At 36.8% G+C, this 22036-nt stretch overlaps 1 protein-coding gene across 2 annotated transcripts in view; it reads left to right on the top strand.

Moving 5' to 3' along the window:
• HOOK1 (hook microtubule tethering protein 1) overlaps positions 1-22036 on the top strand; it is a 72976-nt gene that overhangs the window by 4070 nt on the left and 46870 nt on the right. The window contains exons 2-5 of one of the 2 annotated variants that reach the window (XM_004438620.3): positions 3490-3575; positions 8368-8440; positions 11240-11290; positions 13148-13280. In XM_004438620.3, coding sequence (XP_004438677.1) covers positions 3490-3575; positions 8368-8440; positions 11240-11290; positions 13148-13280 — 343 coding nt within the window. Of the gene's footprint in view, positions 1-3489; positions 3576-8367; positions 8441-11239; positions 11291-13147; positions 13281-20854; positions 20928-22036 lie in introns of those variants that run through there. The other variant, XM_087445831.1, reaches the window with a different exon arrangement.

The raw sequence follows: 22036 nt of genomic DNA, 5'->3' as shown, positions 1-22036 counted from the left end.
GTTAAAAAAAAAAACAAAAAAGAAAAGTGGGTTAGGCAAAGAGATGCCTCTTTTGGCAGCCTTTAAAAAGTTACATTTTATGATTTGGAACTCATCCTAAAATAATCAGTTCTTAGAAATGTTATACTGCTACTTAGCAAAAAATTTAGGGCTAATGGGTAAACTTGGGCATCCGTGGTGGAGGGAGTATATGAGAGTTTGAAGTATTTGCATGAAAATAAATTTAATTCTACCTCTTGCTCTATGACATTTTGGAATTCAAAATCTGTGGACTTTACTTTCACCAATAAAATTGGAGGATTGGACAAGATTTTTTTTTTTTTTTTTGTGAGGAAGACTAGCCCTGAGCTAACATCCGATGCCAATCCTCCTCTTTTTGCTGAGGAAGACCAGCCCTGGGCTAACATCTGTGCCCATCTTCCTCTACTTTATATGGGATGCACCACAGCATGGCTTGACAAGCGGTGCGTCAGTGCGTGCCTGGGATCCGAACCTGCAAACCCGGGGCCACCACAGTGGAGCAGGTGCACTTACCCACTGTGGCACCAGGCCGGCCCCTGGACAAGATTTTTTTTTAATGGTTCCTTTGGTTCTTGCGTTCTTTGACTTTGGCAGACAGGTGAAGAAAGACTAATACCAAATATATGCCCAAATTAACAAAAAATATTAAAGGCTGCATCATTTTTATGAAGATCTTAAAACAATGATCTTCTTTCTGAAATGAGCAGCTAGAGGAGGAGAACGTGAGAAGAGAATTGACCCAAGGTTGAGTTTTTGTTGGGTCTCAGTTGTGAAAACCCCCTTTTGTTCCTTGATTTCTGTGACATTTGCCTTGAAGCAGTTCAGGAACAGCATTTCCACATTTCTGATTATTCACTTTATTTAAAATAAAGAAGAAAATAAGATGGTTATTTGCCAGAACACTGTGTTTAGTGATGGAAGCCCTGTCTATCCTTTTTGGGTCACTTGCTAAAAAGATTTGTGCCCCTTCGCGTCTGTGAAGAGTAGTGTGAGAGAATACATTTTGTTTTGTCCCTCTGCTTTGGCTTCACTCCCCCCACTGAGCTTTTTAATTTATTCTCTCTTCTTGGTTATAAAACCTTCCAGTTTAGCCAAATGAAATTATATTCTCTGTTATGTAATTTATTTTGCAACTAGTTTGAGAACTTCCAAGAGACACTCCAATTTCCATGGCTGTAAGAGGGAGAAATTGATCTTAATATGGGCATGGTGGGCAACCAGGCAACTGCTTAGTATCTGTACTCCTTTTACGTATTTCTTTACTATTTTGCCTAATATTCTGTGCCTCTGAAATTGTCTTTTTTAAATCACTAATCATATCCATTTTGTAAAAAGTTAATGATGTAAAGTGTAAGTAGGAAGGGTTGAAAAGTAGGAGCCACAGTTTAACTGAAAGTATATGATTATCTTCCTTTTAAAGATGCCCTAAACCCTGGGGTTTCTCTTCCCTGTACATGCACCCAATTGCAAAATCCTTCTTATTTTATTTTAAATATTCCATGAATTCATCCTGTCCTCTCAGTCAGCATTACCCTAATTGTCTGTAAGCTATCCATTTATCAATAAGACCATTATCAACAAGCCTTCTAACTGACTCAAGCCTAAAGCTACTCTCTTCCGTTCTCTGTGTCACTATTGCGGCTATCCAAAACATACTGAAGATATCATTCTCTTCCTTACTACTCTTAAGTGATTCTTCATCACCCAGAGCAGTAGTTCTAAAAGGTTGATGTGCATAAGAATCATTTCGGGATTTTCTGATTTAATATGTTTGGAGATTCTGATACATATTGTTCTGAGACCCCACACTTGAGAAACCCTGACTCATAGCTAATGTGCTAACAGCTGTTGAGCTTGTACCCCGTGCCAGGCACTGATCTAAGTACACTATGTTTGCTAATTCATTTAATTCTCACAACCATCTTGTGACGTAGAAACTATTCTACTGTTTCCCATTGTACAGTTGATACCGTTAAGGATAAGTCCAAGCTTCTTGTCACGGCCTTCCAGAGTCCTGACCCATGCCTGTTTTTTTAACCTCCTTGGTTGTCACACCTTCCCCCTCCCTCCTTGCACTGGAAATCCAGTAATACTGAACTGCATGTTGTCTAAAAATACCATCTCTTTTCATGTATTTGTGCTTTTATCGTGTTCCTATTTCCTGAAGCTTCTTTCCCCTTGCCCTTTCTTTACTCAAGACTTTCCGTTCAGAAATCGTCTCTAAGTCTTTCCTAAATACAATCCCTGATTAGATTGGTTGACTCACGTATATTTCAGAACACTTTGTGCATGCTGCAATCATAGGACTAGAAATGGCATTTTCTAGAAATGATTTGTCTTTTTCTCTTCTCCTTAACTCTTGATTGAAGCTACTTGAGAGTACAAACCTGGATATTTTCCTTTGTAACTCCATCCTGTGCTACGCTGTTCCACATAGAGTAGGGGCTCAGTAAAGTATCTTTGTGCACTTTGAAAGTAACTCAGGCCAGATTTAGTTCATCAGTGTCATTCTTCCATTTTGTATTAGGATAATGGAGACAGATTTGTAGAATCTCGTAATACACAGAACCACTGAAGGTGAATTATGGTGGGATAGAATTTTATTGGATTAATATAGTTAAGTGGTAAACTAAGGAATTATAATTAAATAGTGAAGGAGATGAATATGTGTGGGAAAAGAGGATCATAGTATATTTAATTTAAGATACTTATGGGTTGAGATTAGATTTCTAGCAAGTATATGATCCATGTTAGCTCTTCTGTAATTTGCTTTTTAAAAATTCCTCTGCCTTATATTTACTTACTAGAAAAAGATGCCACCATTACACTTCTCTTTTTAATATGTATATGAATGTTTAACAAATAGAGATTTTAAAAGTTAGTAATATCTAAAGCCAAACTAGATAGAAACAGCTTGATGTAGTGGGTGGGCCCTGGCCTGTTCGTGCCTGAAGGCTGTGTGTTGGACAGCAGGCAGAAGTCCTGCCTTATTTTAGAGCTCATCAATAAACTAGTTTTAAGACTTGAACTTCTAGCCTTTGTTTTCCTACCAAATGATATGAGTGAAATTTTAACTTGCAAATGTTAGATTATCTTAAAGTTCTTTTTCTGATGTTAGTCTCCTAAAAATAGACAAAACACAGACTATTACTGTCCTAAGAGTTCTACATGTGGCTTTCAGAAATTCTGAAGTACTTCATACATGACATCAATATATTTGACTTTTTAGGTAAAATTTTTCATGGTTTTAGGAAATGTTAAGTGTTTATTTTTATAAAAATATTACACAGCCATAGAAACTTATTAGTATAGTTTCATTTGTTTGGCAAGGTCTGAATTTAAAGGAAACAGGAAAATTTTTAGCTATTTTTCTCTCTGGTGTTCAATCATATACATATTTTGCAGGGACGTAATGCTACCTTCTAGGTTTAAGGGGGCAGTCAAGTCATTTGCTTTATGTCATTTTAGCTGCAGACATTCAATACTGCTGCGCCTTGTCAAGATGTCAAACAGCTGACTAATGGAGTTGCCATGGCACAAGTTCTTCATCAAATGTAAGTAGTGGTCCAGACTCTTCCTGAATGAATTATAAACCCAATACTAAGGAAGAAAACTTAGACTTGTATTCTAAACGTTATTGAAACTTTATTCTATTCAGTGAGGACAGGCATATGGTACCAAGGCATTCTTGCAACTAGGAAACTAAAAAGTTTACCATCGGATTATTCCTTGCTTGTTCATAGAGATACACCTCAATTAAATGAGCAATCAGGATTATTATCTATTCAAGAGATATTAATTTTAAACTTGTTCTGGTCATGTTCACAAGTTATGATAACTGGGAAAGAAACAGGTTAAATGAATGTTATAATTGCTTATAATGTTTCCTTCAGTTATACTATTGTCATTTTAAGGTATCAGTGCATGGAGATTATTATTTTAGAGCTAACTTAAACAAAATACCGGATTTGAAAAAACATTAAATTTTAAAATCTATATTTGAATTAATAACAGTAATTGTATGAATCTACCAATAATGAAATGATGTATAAATTAAATTTGAAGTCACAAATGCTGGGGAACCTTAACTAATAAAGTGATTCTGTTTGGGTTAGGCCCTTTTTACATAATTACATAATATCAAAAGTTCCGAAGTCCATCATTTCCTAATTTTTGCCAAACTTTGTGCAAGGATTAGGGTTATAATGTCTACAATGTGAGCTGTACCCTTAGTAGGACAAACAGGGCCAATTCTGTAGTCATAATTTATTATCATATTGATTTTGTATTATCTTACTTTCATGGTAATATATCTTCAGTGAGACCAGAATCCTGTCTTTGCTACACTGTTTTGTAGTCAGAGTTTATTTAATTGTTGCCATCATTTTGTAAAGGTTTCTTGTGATTGACATTGAAAACTTTGTAGATGGTTAGCAAAAATTCTTTACCACTCTTAGAAAAACAACATAAAGCAGTATCAAAATCTTAATTACTTGGAATCTTTAAAATGATCTAATTTGAATAGACAGATTTTATGGTTAATTCAAGATTAACACTTTAAGAGACAAACTTAACATGTTAACATTTTTTGGGGGGGCAGTTACTCTAAAATATGCCTTACTCCCCTGTTTTCTTGAAAATGTTATATATTTTATTTATGTATACTCTGATTGGTTTCAAAGTGATTTAATTGGTCAGAGCCATGCATTCTGAGCATGGTCCTTTCTGGGTGATTTGGGGAAGGCATTGTTGTGTCTTGTCCTTAGAATGTACACCTTGCCTGTTCTTACTGCTGTGTATTGTGGGTCTTGGTGTAGATGTGAGGCTGGTATGCGTTCACTCACTTCAACAGGGCCATCCTAAGATGTCATTTATATGCATTGCAGTGGCTTTAGTAGCTTTGTATCACAACACCATAGAAGAGACCTATTTCTTTTATGATACAATGGATATGGCTCTTTGACCTCCTATACTCCAGCACTGTGCCTGATGTTTAGACTAGGGTCAGGTCAATTTTAGTTCAACTGTATCCTTTATCACCAACTCATTTTTCCATAATCTCTTGGATTCTGCTGTTATTGCTGATCCTCTGTGTCTCTGATTTTTCTTTTTATTCTCTCTTTGGTGTCTTATTGTCTTCTAATTGCATTTCTGCAGGAATAATAAAATAGCCAACCAATCACAAAGTTCTCTTTCTTCGTAAAACAAATGGCAGTGACCTAAAATGGAGCCTAGACTTCTGTTTTGCTTCATTTGCCTGTTTTTGCATGTACTTAAATGTCTAAGCCTCCTTATCATTTAAGGGCCATTTGAAAAGTTATTTTTCCTTTTGAACCGCCTACCAGTTTTGTAGTTTTTCAGCAGTCTGGATGCAGATAGTGAAACTTATAGCATACATTTTCCTCTAGTTGGGTCAGTATATCATATTCCTGCTAAAAGGGCAAACTTTACCATATTTCTTTGAACACTTCAAAGTGCTTTATATATGTTTCAGTTTATTCTAGAATTCATTTATGGCTATTGTGACTCACATCAGATCACATCAAAGTTGTTAAGATGAGAAGGGAAATTTTGCTTCTTAAGGAAGTAGCAAAGTTTAACAAATAATTCCTTCATTATTTACTGAGGCAGATATACTTCTATATAATAAAATCTTAAAAATCAGTGCCCAACTACCTGACTTAGACTTGGGGAGTCATGGAATTATTGCTAGGGTTCTACAGTTTCTTAATTATCATATAGTCTGAATACATAGTATGTGTATCTCTTTTTTAAATGTACGTAGAAGCTGTCGTTATTTAAAAAACACATGGGGGAAAACTATAGCTACAACTGTATTAGTTTCCTGGGGTTACCATAACAAAGTACCACAAACTAGGTGGCTTAAAACAAAAATTTGTTCTCTCATAGTTCTGGAGGTTAGAAGCCCCAAATCAGGTAGTGGCTGGGCCATGCTCCCTCCAAAGCCTCTAGAGCAGGATCCTTCCTTGCTTCTTCCAGCTCTGGTAGCCCCAGCCATCCCTTGGTTTGTGGCAGCATAACTCCATTCTGTGTCTCTGTCTTCATGTGGCCATCTTCCTTCTGCTGCTCTGTGTCTCCTCTCCTCTTCATAGAAGGAGACCAGTCATAATGGATTAAGGCCCACCCTAATTTAGTATGATCTCATCTTAACTACAACTGCAAAGACCCTATTTCCAAATAAAGTCACATTCACAGATACCAGGGTATGCCTTGAACATATCTTTTGGGGGGACATAATTCAACCCACAACAATTATAAATAGTGTATGTCACTTCCCCCAAAAGAAAGGCTTAGCTCTGTCACTGTAAGCATCAGATAACTTGTCTGCTTTTTTTATTGTCTTTGACTACACGTTTTCGCAAGAAGGAAAAGAATGAGCCAGAGTATGTGGAATATTCAGAGACCTCAAGTATCATGCACTTATTTGTTCATTCATTCATTCAGCAGATATTTGAGCATTTAAAATGATAAATCATGACAGCCAACATCTGACTATTTACTAATTATAAGACATTGTTGTTTACCTTATACATGTTATTTCATTTAATTTTTACTGTTCTCTGAGGTAGACATTATTTTTATCCAAAACTTATAGATGAGGAAACAGAGGTTTTGAGAGGTGAAATGACTTTTGTAAAGTCAAACAGTGAGTAAATAGCAAAGCCAGGATTTGCATCACTTTGGCCTCACTCTACAGCTAGTTCTCTCAGTCAGCTGTAATCTTTGAAATCAAGTATCTTGGACCCCTCTTGATAGATTTTTAAATGAAAGGCCAGATGTGCATGTTGAAAATACAGATCACAATTTGATGTGTTAAGCACAAAAGGCCTTTTGATTATTCAAGAAGAATAGTGTCAGGGTGTCCATTGAAGCAACACAACTATGTTGTGCATAGTAACCAGCAGGGATTAAATACTACCTGTGTTTAGTTGATAAAATTATTGAAGACAGATGCCATGGTGGAGTTAAAAAATAATCGTGTAGTGATTCCAACTTACTTTTATTAGAAAACAATTGGACCATATTTTGCTTCCTTAGTCTCGTGTCCCCTTCTTATTTGGTGTCCCTTGGACATAAGGCTAAAGTTGATTTGGGATGGAAAAGATGACAAGGAGGAATGTAAGATAACAAGAGGAAAGACTAGAAGAGGTTTCTTGTTATCTCTAGATTCATTTTCTAAAGGTAATTACAATGCTGTTATAGAATCATATATGAAGATTTTTTTAGGGTCAGTTGGAAGACTGGTGTAGTAGTCAGGGTTCTCTGCGGACATCCACGTGGAAAAAAAAACATGAGTCTAAACATTGACCTTACACCTTTCACAAAAATTAACTCAGAATGAACCATACATCTAAATGTAAAACTCAAAACCATAAAACTTCTAGAAGATAATATAGGAGACAGTGTAGGTGACTGTGCATTTGGCAGTGTTTTTAAATACAACACCAAAAGCATGATCCATGAAAGAAAAATTGATTAAATTGAACTTTATTAAAATCTAGAAACTGCTCTGTGATAGATACTTTTAAGAGAATGAAAAGTCAAGCCACAAACTTGGAGAAAATATTTGCAAGACACATATCCAACAAAATACTTGTATCCAAAATATGCAAAGAATTCGTAAAACTCAACAATACAACCCAGTTACAAAATGGGCAAAAGATCTGAACAGAAACCTCACCAAAAAAGATATACAAATGGCAAATAAGTGTATTAAAAATCCCTAACATCACATGTCATCAGAGAATTGCACATTTAAACAACAAGATCCCACTACAGACCTATTACCAAGGCTAAAATTAAAACAAACAAACAAAACCCTGACAAAATGCTGGCAAGGATGTGGAGCAACAGAAATTCTCATTCACTGCTGGTGGGAGTACAAAACGGTAATGCCACTTTGGAAGACAGATTGGCAGTTTCTTACAAAATTAAACATACTCTTATGATATGATCCAGCAATCACGCTCCTAGATATTTATCCAAATGAGTTGACAACTTATGTCCACACAGAAGCCTGCACATGGATGTTTAGAACAGCTTTATTCATAATTGCCAAAAACTGCTACCAGGATGCCTAATATGAGATATTAAGTAAATGTTTGTTAAATTAAAGATGTTAATGACTTAAGTAATTTATTGTGAGAAATTCCAAAAGAAATCCTTAGGAATAACAAAAAATTCAGTGGGTTCAAGTAAATAATATTTCCTATTCTTATTAAGGACAGGCTTTAAGATATAAAATAACTTTCTCTATTGATTAATTTTGGTATTTTTCGTGTAATAAAAATGTTTTAATGTTTAGCATTTCTATTTTTGTTTTAGTGATGTAGCTTGGTTCAATGAATCTTGGTTAAGCCGAATTAAAGAGGATGTTGGTGACAACTGGAGAATAAAGGTATGCAGAATGAATGGTAGAAGCACTTGGTCCAGTCAGTAGGTTCTAAGATTAGCCCTAAGCTCAACTAAATCTCTCTTTTTTTTAAATTAACTTAAGGGTGCATTTTATTATGTACAGTTTGAGTTTTGACACTTGTGTTTGTTCTTAGGTAACTACCATCATAATTAGATATAGAACATTTCTGTTAACCCAAAACATGCATTTATGCCCCTTTCCAATTAATCTTCACTCCTAGCTTGGCCCCAGGTGGCCACATATCTGCTGCCTGTCACTGTAGATTTCTTTTCTAGAGTTTCATATAAATGGAATCAGGAATTATGTTCTCTTTGGTACTCTTCGTGTCTAGCATCTTTTACTCAGTGCAATGCTTTTGAGACTCATCAACGTTGCCTGTATTAGTTTTTATTCCTTTGTTTGCTGTGTAGTATTGCATGACATTGATATACCACAATTTGCTTAGCCACTCACCTGTTGATGGATATTTGAATTGTTTGTTTCCTCTTCCTTTTCTAATATTTGTAAGTGATGTCTTCTGTAGTTTATTCTTGATAAGTCTGGCTTGATGTTTTTCTGTTGTATTGATTTTTTTCAAAGAATTATCTTTTGTTTTCTGTTTTATTGGTTTCCTCTCTGATCTTTGTTATTTCCTTTCTTCTTCCATCTGCTCTTCTTTTTCTTGCTTCTTAAGGTAGAAGCTTAAATCATCAGTTTTAGGTCCTTTTTTCCTAACATTAAGCATTGCCTTAGTCACATTCCGCACATTTTGACATACTATGTTCTTATTTCATTCAGTTCAAAAGTAATTTCTCTTGTGGTTTTTCCTTTAGACCCATGGGTAAATTTGAAGTAGGTGTTTCAAATTCTAAATATTTGAGGATTTTTCTAGGTAACTTTCTTTTATTTATTAATTTCTAATTTAATTCTGTGATGGTTTGAGAACATACTCTGTATTAAGAAGTTCTTTTACATTTACTGAGACTTATTTTATGACCACACGTATAGTCTGTCCTGGTGAATATGCCCTGTGCACTTCAAAACATGTATTCTGCAGTTCTATAAGTATGGAGTATGTCAGATTTGTTCATAGTACTGTTTACATCTTTTATGTCTTTATTTTCTTTCTGATTATTCTATCAATTAAGGAGAGAGGAGTCCTTAAATCTCTAACGATGATTGTGGATTTGTCAATTTCTCCTTTAAATTCTGTTAATTTTAAATCATGTAATTTGAATCTCTGTTATTAGGTTTATATTCATTAATTTTTTTATATCTTCTGATGAATGAATTTACTTATCATTATAAAATGCCTTTCTTTATCCCTGGTAATATTCTTTGTTCTGGAGCCTAATTTGTCTGATATTAATGTAGCCACTCTGGTTTTGTTATGATTATTTTTTGTTTTAGTATATTTTTTCTATTATTTTAATCTCTCTGTGTCTGTATATTGAAAGTATTTTATATAGACACCTAATAGTTGGGTCTTAACGTTTTTATTCAGTGACAATCTCTTTATCTGGTTCTTTTTAGAAATATCTTCCATTTCTTTTCATATATTCCTGTTTTCATTTAAATCCTTGAACATTTTTAAACGAGCAGGTTTAACATTATTATCTTCTATTCTTTCCTCTCTCATTTCTGGGCCCATTTCTATTGACTGAGCTGCTCTCCTCATTATAGTGCACACGTTGCTGCTGCCTCACACGTGTAGTGATTTATTATTTGATGCTGGGCGATGTGAGTTTTATTGTTGAGTGCTGAGCTTTTTGTATTCCTTTAAAGAGTGTTGGACTTTGTTCTTGCAGGCAGTTAAGATACTTGTGAATGAGGTTGATCCTTTCAAGATTTTGGGAAGTGGGAGGCATATCTAGAGTTATTTTTTCCTCTAGGGCTAGGTTAGACCCCCTACTAAGTTGTGACCTTTTTGGGGTCTTTAGTGAATGCTTGTCTATACAGCATAGTCTCCTTACTCTGGCTAATGGGAATTTCAACAATCCTGGCCTTGTGTAATCTTTGGGACTTGTTCAGTATATAGTTCCCTGGATTGTTCTTTCCTTGGAAATTATTTTTGTTTAATCTCATTGAGTTTCATCCATGCACATGCAAATTAGTGTTCAGCCAGAGTCAAAGGAATTGGCTTTGCACTGTGCGCATTTCTGGAGTTCTTTCTCTCCATAGCTCACCTCTTCATTTGTGTGTCCTGTAAATTCTAACTCCCTTGACCTTCCTGAACTTCTAATGTCTATCTCCTCAACTCAATGAGAACATCAGGCTTTATTTAGTTTCCCCCTCCCTATGCCATGGTCTGAAAATCGCATCCAGGGAGAAATCTTGGACTAGTGTAGGGCTCATCTATTTTGTTTTCCTTCTTTCAGAAATTAGGGTTCTATGTTGCGTGTTGGCTAAAGCTTGAAAACAATTGTTCCTTGTATTTTTTCCTGTTTTCTAGTTGTTTGTGGTAGGAGAGTAAGTCTAGACCCTGTTACTCACTCGAGACTGAAGGTGGACATGCTCATACCTAAATCTTTCAAGTTGGTACTTGAATTCATTGTGACTCACTCATTTGTGAATCACTCTCGTTAAGCTATGTAAGCATGAAGATATTTTTTCTTTTAATCAAAGTCTGATTAAAACTTTGATGTTTAAAAATTATCATGTACTTGTATTTGTAGAACTCTAATATTTAATGTTGTCATTTTTATCAGGGGGAAGTTTTTATCATCTTTCTCCTTGGCATACATTTTCTTTCATTATTAATATAAAATAATTTATTTAATTCTTATTCTCTTTCCTCATTAGGCTAGTAATTTAAAGAAGGTACTTCAAGGAATTATGAGTTATTACAATGAGGTATGAAAAACATCTGACTTTGTTTAAATACACAATGCTATGTGATAGTTGATGCTGAAAAATGACTTGGCTTTTTGTTTGTAATGTTTTAGTGGAATATAATTCATAATTGGAGTAGATTATTGTTTTTTGCCGTTTGTAGAACACTCAAATTTTGTGAACATAAACAGGCTTAAACTTAATACATTGATTTGTAAAATAATTTTGCTTCTATATTGATACTCTTTAAATTGATTATTTTCTCAAATAGAATTACCTTCCTCTTTATGTGATTTGATTGTATGCTATACTAAAAAGTAGACCTTATAAATTAAATTGAGGTAATTTCCTATTTAAAGCATTATTTTGACATTTCCTTTCAATGTAAACAACTGCAAAGATATACTGTGAAATTATGCTTGTGCAAGTGAATTGGGGGGAAAAGTGCAAAATGAAAGTAATGGTAAAGTCACATTAGATAGTGCATTATCCAAGTAGTGTTTTTTTTTTCTTATTCAGCAGGATAAGTTCTCTATTAGGATTATCTGATATAAGAAAGTTTATTGCTTAATATTTAGAAGCTTTTGGTTTGGTTTTGCTATTAAAGAATTTGTTTCTGTTTTTTGAGTCAGTTACAATTTAATTTCCTCCAAAAAACTTTGACTGAAATTTTTCTTTTTTTTTTTTTTTTTTTTTTTTTAAATTTTTTGTTTATTGCAGTAACATTGGTTTATAACATTGTAAAAATTTCAGGTGTACATCATTGTACTTCTATTTCTGCATAGATTACATCATGTTCACCACCAAAATACTAATTACAACCCATCACCACACACATGTACCCAATTATCCCTTTCACCCTCCTCCCTCCCCCCTTCCCCTCTGGTAACCACCAATCCAATCTCTGTCCCTATGTGTTTGTTTATTGTTGTTATTATCTACTACTTAATGAAGGAAATCATACGGTATTTGACCTTCTCCCTCTGACTTATTTCACTTTGCATCATGCCCTCAATGTCCATCCATGTTGTCACAAATGGCTGGATTTCATCGTTTCTTATGGCTGAGTAGTATTCCATTGTGTATATATACCACAGCTTTTTTATCCATTCGTCCTAATGCCTAAAGCTCATTTTGAAGCTTTTTTTTTAATGCCAAGAAAACTTTTTAATAAGCTAAAAAAAAGAAAGGCCAGGAAAGATTAATCCTTTAGATTTGTTGTTTATTTATTTTGTGGTTTCTGTTAATAGATCATATATCAAAATACTATGAATATCCTTTGACTTAACATAAATCTGTTTACTTTTTTTTTATAATGTATTTTTTTGTGTGTGTGAGGAAGATCAGCCCTGAGCTAACATCCGATGCCAGTCTTCCTCTTTTTGCTGAGGAAGATTGGCCCTGAGCTAAGATCCGTGCCCATCTTCCTCCACTTTATATGGGACTCCGCCACAGCATGGCTTGACAAGCAGTGCATCGGTGCACGCCCGGGATCTGAACCGGCGAACCCCGGGCTGCCAAAGTGGAGTGCGAGCACTTCACCGCTGCACCACCGGGCTGTTTACTTTTTAATGGAAAGGCTTAAGTTTTATCCTAATAGATCAGGACAGGGGTTTCTTAAACAAGCCCTCTCTCTGACAGTGGGAGCAAAGAATATTTGGTGTGGAACCATTTTAGTTGGTTTTGGTTAGTTGCTCAAAATTTGGGGAGATTGCTTGAACTTTGCTAACTGGTTTTAGTCAACAGATAAATTTGTTAATTTATCTGAGTCATTTCATGAACCTGTTTCTAATTTATTTTCCTTGTAATAATTAAATGTAGTAAATTCTTTGTAGCCTACATAAATGGCTTATCTAATTTATTGTTTGAATACCGCAGTTTTTGGGGCAACAAGTTTCTGAAGAACTGATCCCTGATTTAAATCATATAACTGAACGTGCAGATTCTGTGGAGCTTGGGAGGCTGCTCCAGCTTATTTTAGGTTGTGCAGTCAACTGTGAGAAGAAGCACGGTGAGTGAATTTCAGTCACTTGAGGATGTCTGCTTTCTAGAAACAACCTACATTGCTATAGAAAGTAGCATAAAAGTGTACTACTACAGGTTGGCAGAAAGCACCCTAAAAGAAGATCTGAATTCTAGTGCAGCTCTGCCATTAAAAAGCTACAATCTTGAGTCTCCTAATTGTACCTGGGTTCTGAGATTCATATTCAGTGACTAAATAAAATGTATTTCAGTTTATCTTAATATATTCACTGTTTAGGACTTAGTGGATATTCAGTAAAAATTTTACTTATTCATCTGATACATTATATCTTTCACATGTGAGATATAGAACCTTAGGTTGATCCAGATTTTTATAAACAAATAGGCAGCAACTAAACTATAATCCAGGCTTCTTCAGATGATATTCTGCTCTTTTCAGAATACCTATCCAAGGTATCCTCCAGAGAAGCAGTCTGATGATATAAATGGAATTGGTGTGTAATTTGGTATATCCAGACACAGTGATCCATATCCTGCTGAGTACAAAAAGAGCATTTTTGGTAGAATGTAGTGAATAAAATGATGAACTGAACAGATCAAGATCTGCTTCCCTTGGGGGCTTGCATCAGTGTGGGTGGTGAGATTTTTTTTTTTTTTTTTGGTGGGGAAGATCAGCCATGAGCTAACATCCGTGCTAATCCTCCTCTTTTTGCTGAGGAAGACTGGCTCTGAGCTAACATCTATTGCCAGTCCTCCTCCTTTTTTTTCTTCCCCAAAGCCCCAGTAGATAGTTGTATGTCATAGTTGCACATCCTTCTGGTTGCTGTACGTGGGACGCGGCCTCAGCATGGCCGGAGAAGCAGTGCGTCGGTGCGCGCCTGGGATCCGAACCCGGGCTGCCAGTAGCGGAGCGCGCGCACTTAACCGCTAAGCCACTGGGCCGGCCCAAAACATTTTTCTTTTTTTTGTGAGGAGATCAGCCCTGTGCTAACATCTGCCAATCCTCCTCTTTTTTTGCTGAGGAAGACTGGCCCTGGACTAACATCCGTGCCCATCTTCCTCCACTTTATATGGGACGCCGCCACAGCATGCCTTGCCAAGCGGTGCATCGGTGCGCACCTGGGATCCGAACTGGCAAACCCCGGGCCACCGCAGCGTAGCGCGCACACTTAACTGCCTGTGCAACCGGGCAGTGAGATTTTTGATGCTGATGTTTTTTGCATGATTCATCCGAACTTGGCCTTAGTACATCACCTATATAACAGAATGTTGGGTGCTTAACTTGGTAAAATACTTTAAGCTGGGACCTTAGAAAACATATTCAATGTTATCAACTAATGAAAAGAGCATATGAGACAGGATAAATTTATTAAGAACAAATTCCGGAAGGAGAAAAATAAAATACATGAAATCAATTGTAGTTTATCAATAAGAAAGGGATTACATATCAGAAGACTTTGATATTAGTCCATCTCTATCATTAACTAGCTGTTTTTTTCTAGGAGAAGTCAGTACTTTTCCATAGGCTTTTATTTCTCACAGATAATGTCGAAGATCTACATTTTGGGTTTTTCATAAAAGTAAGGAACATTTACTCATGGAAAATGAAACTTTCTGTAAATGTTTAATTACAAATTGACAAATAGTAATTCATTTATAAGTTAGCAACTTTTTATTATTGTGATCTTTTTTATTTTTTAATCGATTAATGCTTTGTTTCTATTTCAGTTACTGGTTATTTATAACATCTTTTTGCTTAATTAATTTTAGCACATTTGTCAGGTTTGTCTTTTTCAAAGAACCAACTTTTGGCTTTGATTCTATTTTGTTTATACTATTTAACGTCTGTTTTTATCTTTTATCTCATTTCTTCTATTGTGAATTAATCAGTTCTTTCTAGTCTAAGCTATAATTGACATTTTAAGCCATAATTTCCCCCTAAGTTATGATTTTGTTGCCTCCAACAAATTTTGATATAATATGTAATATTTTCATAATTTAGTTCTAAGCATTACTTAGCAATTTTGTCCTCAGATGTTTTAAAGGAAATTTAATTCCTGGATACATAAATGATAATTGAGTAGGTAGTATGAGAGTTCCCTTCTCTCCACATCCTCTCCAACACATGTTGTTTCCTGTCTTGTTAATTATAGCCATTCTGATAGGCGTGAGGTGATATCTCATTGTAGTTTTGATTTGCATTTCCCTGATAGTTAGTGATTTTGAACATCTTTTCATGTGTCTGTTGGCCATCTGTATATCTTCTTTGGAGAAATGTCTGTTCAGGTCTTTTGCCCATTTTTTAATTGGGTTGGTAGTTTTTTTGTTGTTGAGATGCATGAGTTCTTTATATATTTTGGAGATTAAGCCCTTATCAGATGTATGGTTTGCAAATATCTTCTCCCAATTGTTAGGTTGTCTTTTCGTTTTGTTGCTGGTTTCCTTTGCTGTGCAGAAGCTTTTTAGTTTGATGTAGTCCCATTTGTTTATTTTTTCTATTGTTTCTCTTGCCCGGTCAGATGTGGTGTTAGAAAAGATGTTGCTAAGACCGATGTCGAAGAGCGTACTGCCTATGTTTTCTTCTAGAACTTTCACAGTTTCAGGTCTTACATTCAAGTCTTTAATCCATTTGGAGTTAATTTTTGTGTATGGTGTAAGGTAAGGATCTACTTTCATTTTTTTGCATATGGCTATCCAGTTTTCCCAACACCATTTGTTGAAGAGACTTTCTTTTCCCCATTGTATGTTCTTGGCTCCTTTGTCAAAGATTAGCTGTCCATAGATGTGTGGGTTTATTTCTGGGCTTTCGATTCTATTCCATTGATCTGTGTGTCTGTTTTTGTGCCAGTACCATGCTGTTTTGGTTACTATAGCTTTGTAGTATATTTTGATATCAGGGAGTGTGATACCTCCAGCTTTGTTCTTTTTCTCAGGATTCCTTTAGCTATTCGGGTCTTTTGTTGTTCCATATGAATTTTAGGATTCTTTGTTCTATTTCTGTGAAAAATGTTGTTGGAACTTTGATAGGGATTGCATTGAATCTATAGATGGCTTTAGGAAGTATGGACATCTTAACTATGTTAATTCTTCCAATCCAAGAGCACGGAATATCTTTCCATTTCTTTGTGTCTTCTTCAATTTCTTTCAGAAATGTTTTATAGTTTTCGGTGTACAGATCTTTCACCTCTTTGGTTAAATTTATTCCTAGGTATTTTATTGTTTTTGTTGCAATTGTAAATGGGATGGTATTCTTAATTTCTCTTTCTGCTACTTCGTTGTTAGTGTACAGAAATGCAACTGATTTTTGTATGTTGATTTTGTATCCTGCAACTTTACCATATTCGTTTATTATTTCTAAAAGTTTTCTGGTGGATTCTTTAGGGTTTTCTATATATAAAATCATGTCATCTGCAAATAGTGACAGTTTCACTTCTTCCTTTCCAATTTGGATCCCTTTTATTTCTTTCTCTTGCCTGATTGCTCTGGCTAGGACTTCCAGTACTATGTTAAATAGGAGTGGTGACAGTGGGCATCCTTGTCTGGTTCCTGTTCTTAGAGGGATAGCTTTCAGTTTTTCACCATTGAGGATGATATTAGCTGTGGGTTTCTCATATATGGTCTTTATTATGTTGAGGTACTTTCCTTCTATACCCATTTTATTCAGAGTTTTTATCATAAATGGATGCTGGATCTTGTCAAATGCTTTCTCTGCGTCTATTGAGATGATCATGTGATTTTTGTTCTTCATTTTATTAATGTGGTGTATTACGTTGATTGATTTGCGAATGTTAAACCATCCCTGCATCCCTGGAATAAATCCCACTTGATCATGGTGTATAATCTTTTTAACGTATTGTTGTATGCGATTTGCTAGTATTTTGTTGAGGATTTTCGCATCGATGTTCATCAGTGATATTGGCCTGTAATTTTCTTTTTTTGTGTTGTCCTTGTCTGGTTTTGGTATCAGGGTAATGTCAGCTTCGTAGAATGAGTTAGGGAGCTTCCCCCCCTCCTCAATTTTTTGGAAGAGTTTGAGAAGGATAGGTATTAAGTCTTCTTTGAATGTTTGGTAGAATTCACCAGGGAAGCCGTCTGGTCCTGGACTTTTATTTTTGGGGAGGTTTTTGATTACTGTTTCGATCTCCTCACTGGTGATTGGTCTATTCAAATTCTCCACTTCTTCTTGATCCAATTTTGGAAGGTTGTATGATTCTAAGAATTTATCCATTTCTTCCAGATTGTCGAATTGGTTGGCATATAGTTTTTCATAGTATTCTCTTATAATCTTTTGTATTTCTGAGGTGTCTGTTGTAACCTCTACTCTTTCATTTCTGATTTTACTTATTTGTGCCTTCTCTCTTTTTTTCTTGGTGAGTCTAGCTAAAGGTTTGTCTATTTTGTTGATCTTTTCAAAGAACCAGCTCTTGGTTTTATTAATTTTTTCTATTGTTTTTTTGGTCTCTATTTCATTTATTTCTGCTCTGATTTTTATTATTTCCCTTCTTCTACTGATTTTGGGCTTTGTTTGTTCTTCTTTTTCCAGTTCCTTTAGGTGCATTTTTAGATTGTTTATTTGAGATTTTTCTTGTTTGTTGAGATAGGCCTGTATCGCTATAAACTTCCCTCTTAGAACCGCTTTTGCTGTATCCCATAAATTCTGGCATGTCATATTTTCATTTTCATTTGTCTCCAGGTATTTTTTGATTTCTTCTTTGATTTCTTCATTAACCCAGTCGTTGTTCAGTAGCATTTTGTTTAATCTCCATGTATTTGTGGCTTTTCTGATTTTCTTCCTATAGTTGATTTCTAGTTTCATACCTTTGTGGTCAGAAAAGATGCTTGGTATTATTTCAATCTTCTTAAATTTATGGAGACTTGTTTTGTGGCCTAATATGTGATCAATCTTGGAGAATGTTCCATGTGCATTTGAAAAGAACGTGTATTCTTCGGTTTTTGGATGGAATGCTCTGTATATATCTACTAGGTCCATCTGTTCTAATGTGTCATTTAAGGCCAATGTTTCCTTATTGATCTTCTGTTTGGATGATCTATCTGTTGGTGTAAGTGGAGTGTTAAAGTCCCCTACTATTATTGTGTTACTGTCTATTTCTGTTTTTATGTCTGTTAATAATTGCTTTATATATTTAGGTGCACCTACATTGGGTGCGTAGATATTTACAAGTGTTATATCCTCTTGTTGGATTGTTCCCTTGATCATTATGTAATGCCCTTCTTTGTCTCTTTTTACAGTTTTTGTTTTAAAGTCTATTTTGTCTGATATGAGTACTGCTACCCCAGCTTTCTTTTCATTGCCATTTGCGTGGAGTATCTTTTTCCATCCCTTCACTTTCAGTTTGTGAGTGTCTTTAGGTCTGAAGTGTGTCTCTTGTATGCAGCATATATATGGGTCTTGTTTTTTTATCCAGTCAGCCACCCTATGCCTTTTAATTGGGGCATTTAGTCCATTGACGTTTAAAGTAGCTATTGATAAGTATGTACTTACTGCCATTTTTTAACTTTTTTATTTTTTTTTCCTCAGTGTTTAAGTAGTCCTTCTCTGTTCCTTACTTCTTCTATACAGAATTGATGGTCACTTTAGTTTGACCTCTGTCTGAAAGCTGTACTCTTTAACTACCCTCCTCCCTCCTTTTATGTTTTTGATATCATATCTAACCTCTTTTTTGTGCATTTGTATCCATTACGTTCTAATCGTGGAAATAGATAATTTTTCCTATTTGTGGTCTTCTCTTTTCCCCTTAAATCAGTCCCTTTAACATTTCTTGTAACACTGGTTTCTTGGTGACAAACTCCTTTAATTTTTGCTTATCTGGGAAAAATTTGATCTCTCCTTCCATTTTGAATGATAACCTTGCCGGGTAGAGTATTCTTGGCTGTAAGTTTTTTCCTTTTAGCACTTTAAATATATCGTGCCATTCTCTTCTAGCCTGTAAGGTTTCTGCTGAGAAGTCAGCTGATAGCCTTATGGGGTTTCCTTTGTATGTAACTTGACATTCTCTTGCGGCTTTTAGGATTCTCTCTTTATCTTTAATTCTGGACATTTTGATTATGATGTGTCTTGGTGTGGGCCTCTTTGGGTTTATCTTGTTTGGGGCTCTCTGTGCCTCCTGTACCTGGATGTCTGTTTCCTTCCTTAGGTTAGGGAAGTTTTCATCTATTATTTCTTGAAATAGATTCTCTGCCCCCTTGTCTCGCTCTTCTCCTTCCGGGACACCTATAACACGGATGTTAGTGCGCTTGATGTTGTCCCAGAGGTCCCTTAGACTGTCCTCACTCTTTTTAATTCTTTTCTCTTTTACCTGTTCACCTTGGGTAATTTCTTCTAGTCTTTCTTCCAGCTCACTGATCCGTTCTTCTGTATCCTCTACTCTGCTTTTGAGTCCCTCTAATGAGTTTTTCATTTCCAGTATTGTATTCTTCATTTCTGATTGGTTCTTTTTTATATCTTCCATTTCTTTGTTGACATTCTCACTGAGTTCATCTATTCTTCTCCCCAGATCAGTGAGCATCCTTAACACTCTTAGTTTGAACTCTCTGTCAGGTAGGTTGCTCATTTCTGTTTCACTTAGTTCCTTTTCTGGGGTTTTGTCCTGTTCCCTTACTTGGAATGTATTCTTTTGCCTCCTCATTTTGCCTCTTTCCCTGTGCTTGTGTCTACGTATTAGGTAGGTCAGCTACGTCTCCTGCTCTTGGTTAGGTGACCTTATGTAAGTGATGGCTTAGGAGGCTTCCAGTGTGCTTCCCTCAGTTCTCAATGTTCCAGGGGTGGCCCCTATGTGGGCTACGTGTGTCCTTCTATTGTGGCCTGTTAGCTCCCCCTATAGGCGCCCAGGGAGGCTGAGTTATGCTCCTGGCCAGCTGTTGTAATGCTCAGCTGCTTGTAGTTGTTATGGGCCCTTCAGTCTCTTTATCAGGTGTGGGGAGCCCCAGCACAGTTGGCTGTAAGTTCTAATACCACATTTGTGTTGCAGTATTTCTTTTAAGTGAGTAGGCCCCCAGTGTGGCAGGTTGTTAGGCTCAGGGCCTTAGAATTGCTGTAAACCTCTAGCCTATTAGGTCTCTTGTCAGCTCTCTGAGGATTGCAGCTGGGTGGGGCTGGCCTCAGGCACAGGAGCACCCAATTGTTTCAGGCTTTGGAAGGTGGGGCAAACCTCCTATGTGGGTCTTTGAGAAGCACAAGTCTTCTGCAGCTGACAAGCCCTGCCGCCCAGAGGTCCACACACACAGTCAACACAGTCCTGCCCGTGTGAGCGCCCGACCTCCCAAGCGGACCCAGTCTCTCCACGGCGGGAGCCCCACACACTCCGCCACCACCCCACACTCTCCACCCGCTCCTTGTGCACACCCTGCCCCGCTCAAGTCAGCTCAGTTGCCAGGCTGCAGAAAATCCAGTCACCAATCTATGCAGGCCCACACGTTGCCTGAGGGCTTGTTGTTAGGTGGGGCCAGTCTCTAGGGTGGGCTGCCTGCCTTGGCTGAGCTGGATTAAATCGGTGCTCTAGCGGGTGGAGCAGACCCTGGGCTAGCAGGTCTCAGGGAAAACTCCAATGGCGTCTGTGTCAGCACGCTCACACCAGGCCACAACAATGGCCGCCGCCAATGTCCCAGTCCCTGGAGAGGTCTCACCCCTCACCGAGATGCACTCAGGGCCTATTAGGTGAGTCTCTTGTCACCAAAGCAGTGTGCACCTTTCTTTCTGGTGATTTTAGGATGCTTTCTGGAACGGGTGAGTTTGTGCGCGGGCCCTTTAAGAGCCAGTTTTAGTTTCTTTGTGAACCGGGTTTTCTGGGGGTGCTCCCCAATGCTTTAGTAGCAGGCAAGGTCAGATATTATGCCGCTGGTGTCGATTGTGCTGGGTCCACAAAATGCCCACAGCGGGGGCGCTCCCCGGCTCAGGGCCCCGCGCCTCCAGGGAGGCTGCGTACCTGTGAGCTGCTCCCGGCGGCCGGCCGTCATGCTGGCGGCTTGTGAAGGCGGCGTTTTTCCTCTCCGGAAGGGAGTCTCTGCCTCTTCCACCCCAGCTAGGACTGTCCGTTGTTGCAGGAGTTCCTCTTATCCAGTTTTCAGTTCTGTCTCAGGGGTAATTTTTCCACGAGTAGTTGTAAATTGGCTGTGTCCACGGGAGGAGGTGAGTTCAGAGTCTGCCTACGCCGCCATCTTGACTCCGCCTCCCCGAGTAGGTAGTAAATATAAAGAGTTTCATTTTCATTATTAAAAACATCAGGATTATCTAATTGAATTTATTTTTGGAGGTATGTGTCTGGGTTCCCAATTTTTAGGAGTGAGCAGATAAATGAAGAGCAACTTTTAGTAATTTAATTAATGTTTAAAACCAAAACACCTGCAGAATATAAAACAGCTTCTACACCTTTATACTTTGCAGTGAGAATTGATTTTCAAAATGATTCCAAGGTATTGCAGTAGGCTCAATCTTGAAGGAATGAACTAGTTTGGTCAACAGTACCCTGTTTATCTTGTTGCAGAAAGAGATAATTTTTATGAAGGTTTCAGCAGACTTAAAACACTCCATTATCCAAAAAATTCAGTTATAGAAAGCCTTCTGTTGCCGGGGCGTTCTCTAGTTGTCGTCCCCTCCCACACCCTATAGCACTTAGTGGTCAGATGCATACCAGAATCTATCACAATCTCTGTCCAGTTCTTGGCTTCACAAATAAAAGAAAGATTAGAGAACTTCTGGAAGTTTTCCAGAAGAATCATTAGAACAATAAAAGTTTTAGAAAATAATAAGTCCTTCAAATTTTTGGA

The sequence above is a fragment of the Ceratotherium simum genome, chromosome 22 (genome assembly GCF_057802395.1).
Source record: "Ceratotherium simum simum isolate JZ-2026a chromosome 22, ASM5780239v1, whole genome shotgun sequence".
Taxonomy (NCBI): Eukaryota; Metazoa; Chordata; class Mammalia; order Perissodactyla; family Rhinocerotidae; genus Ceratotherium; species Ceratotherium simum.
Note: the sequence above shows the minus strand (reverse complement) of the source record. Positions and strands in the feature narration are given on the sequence as shown.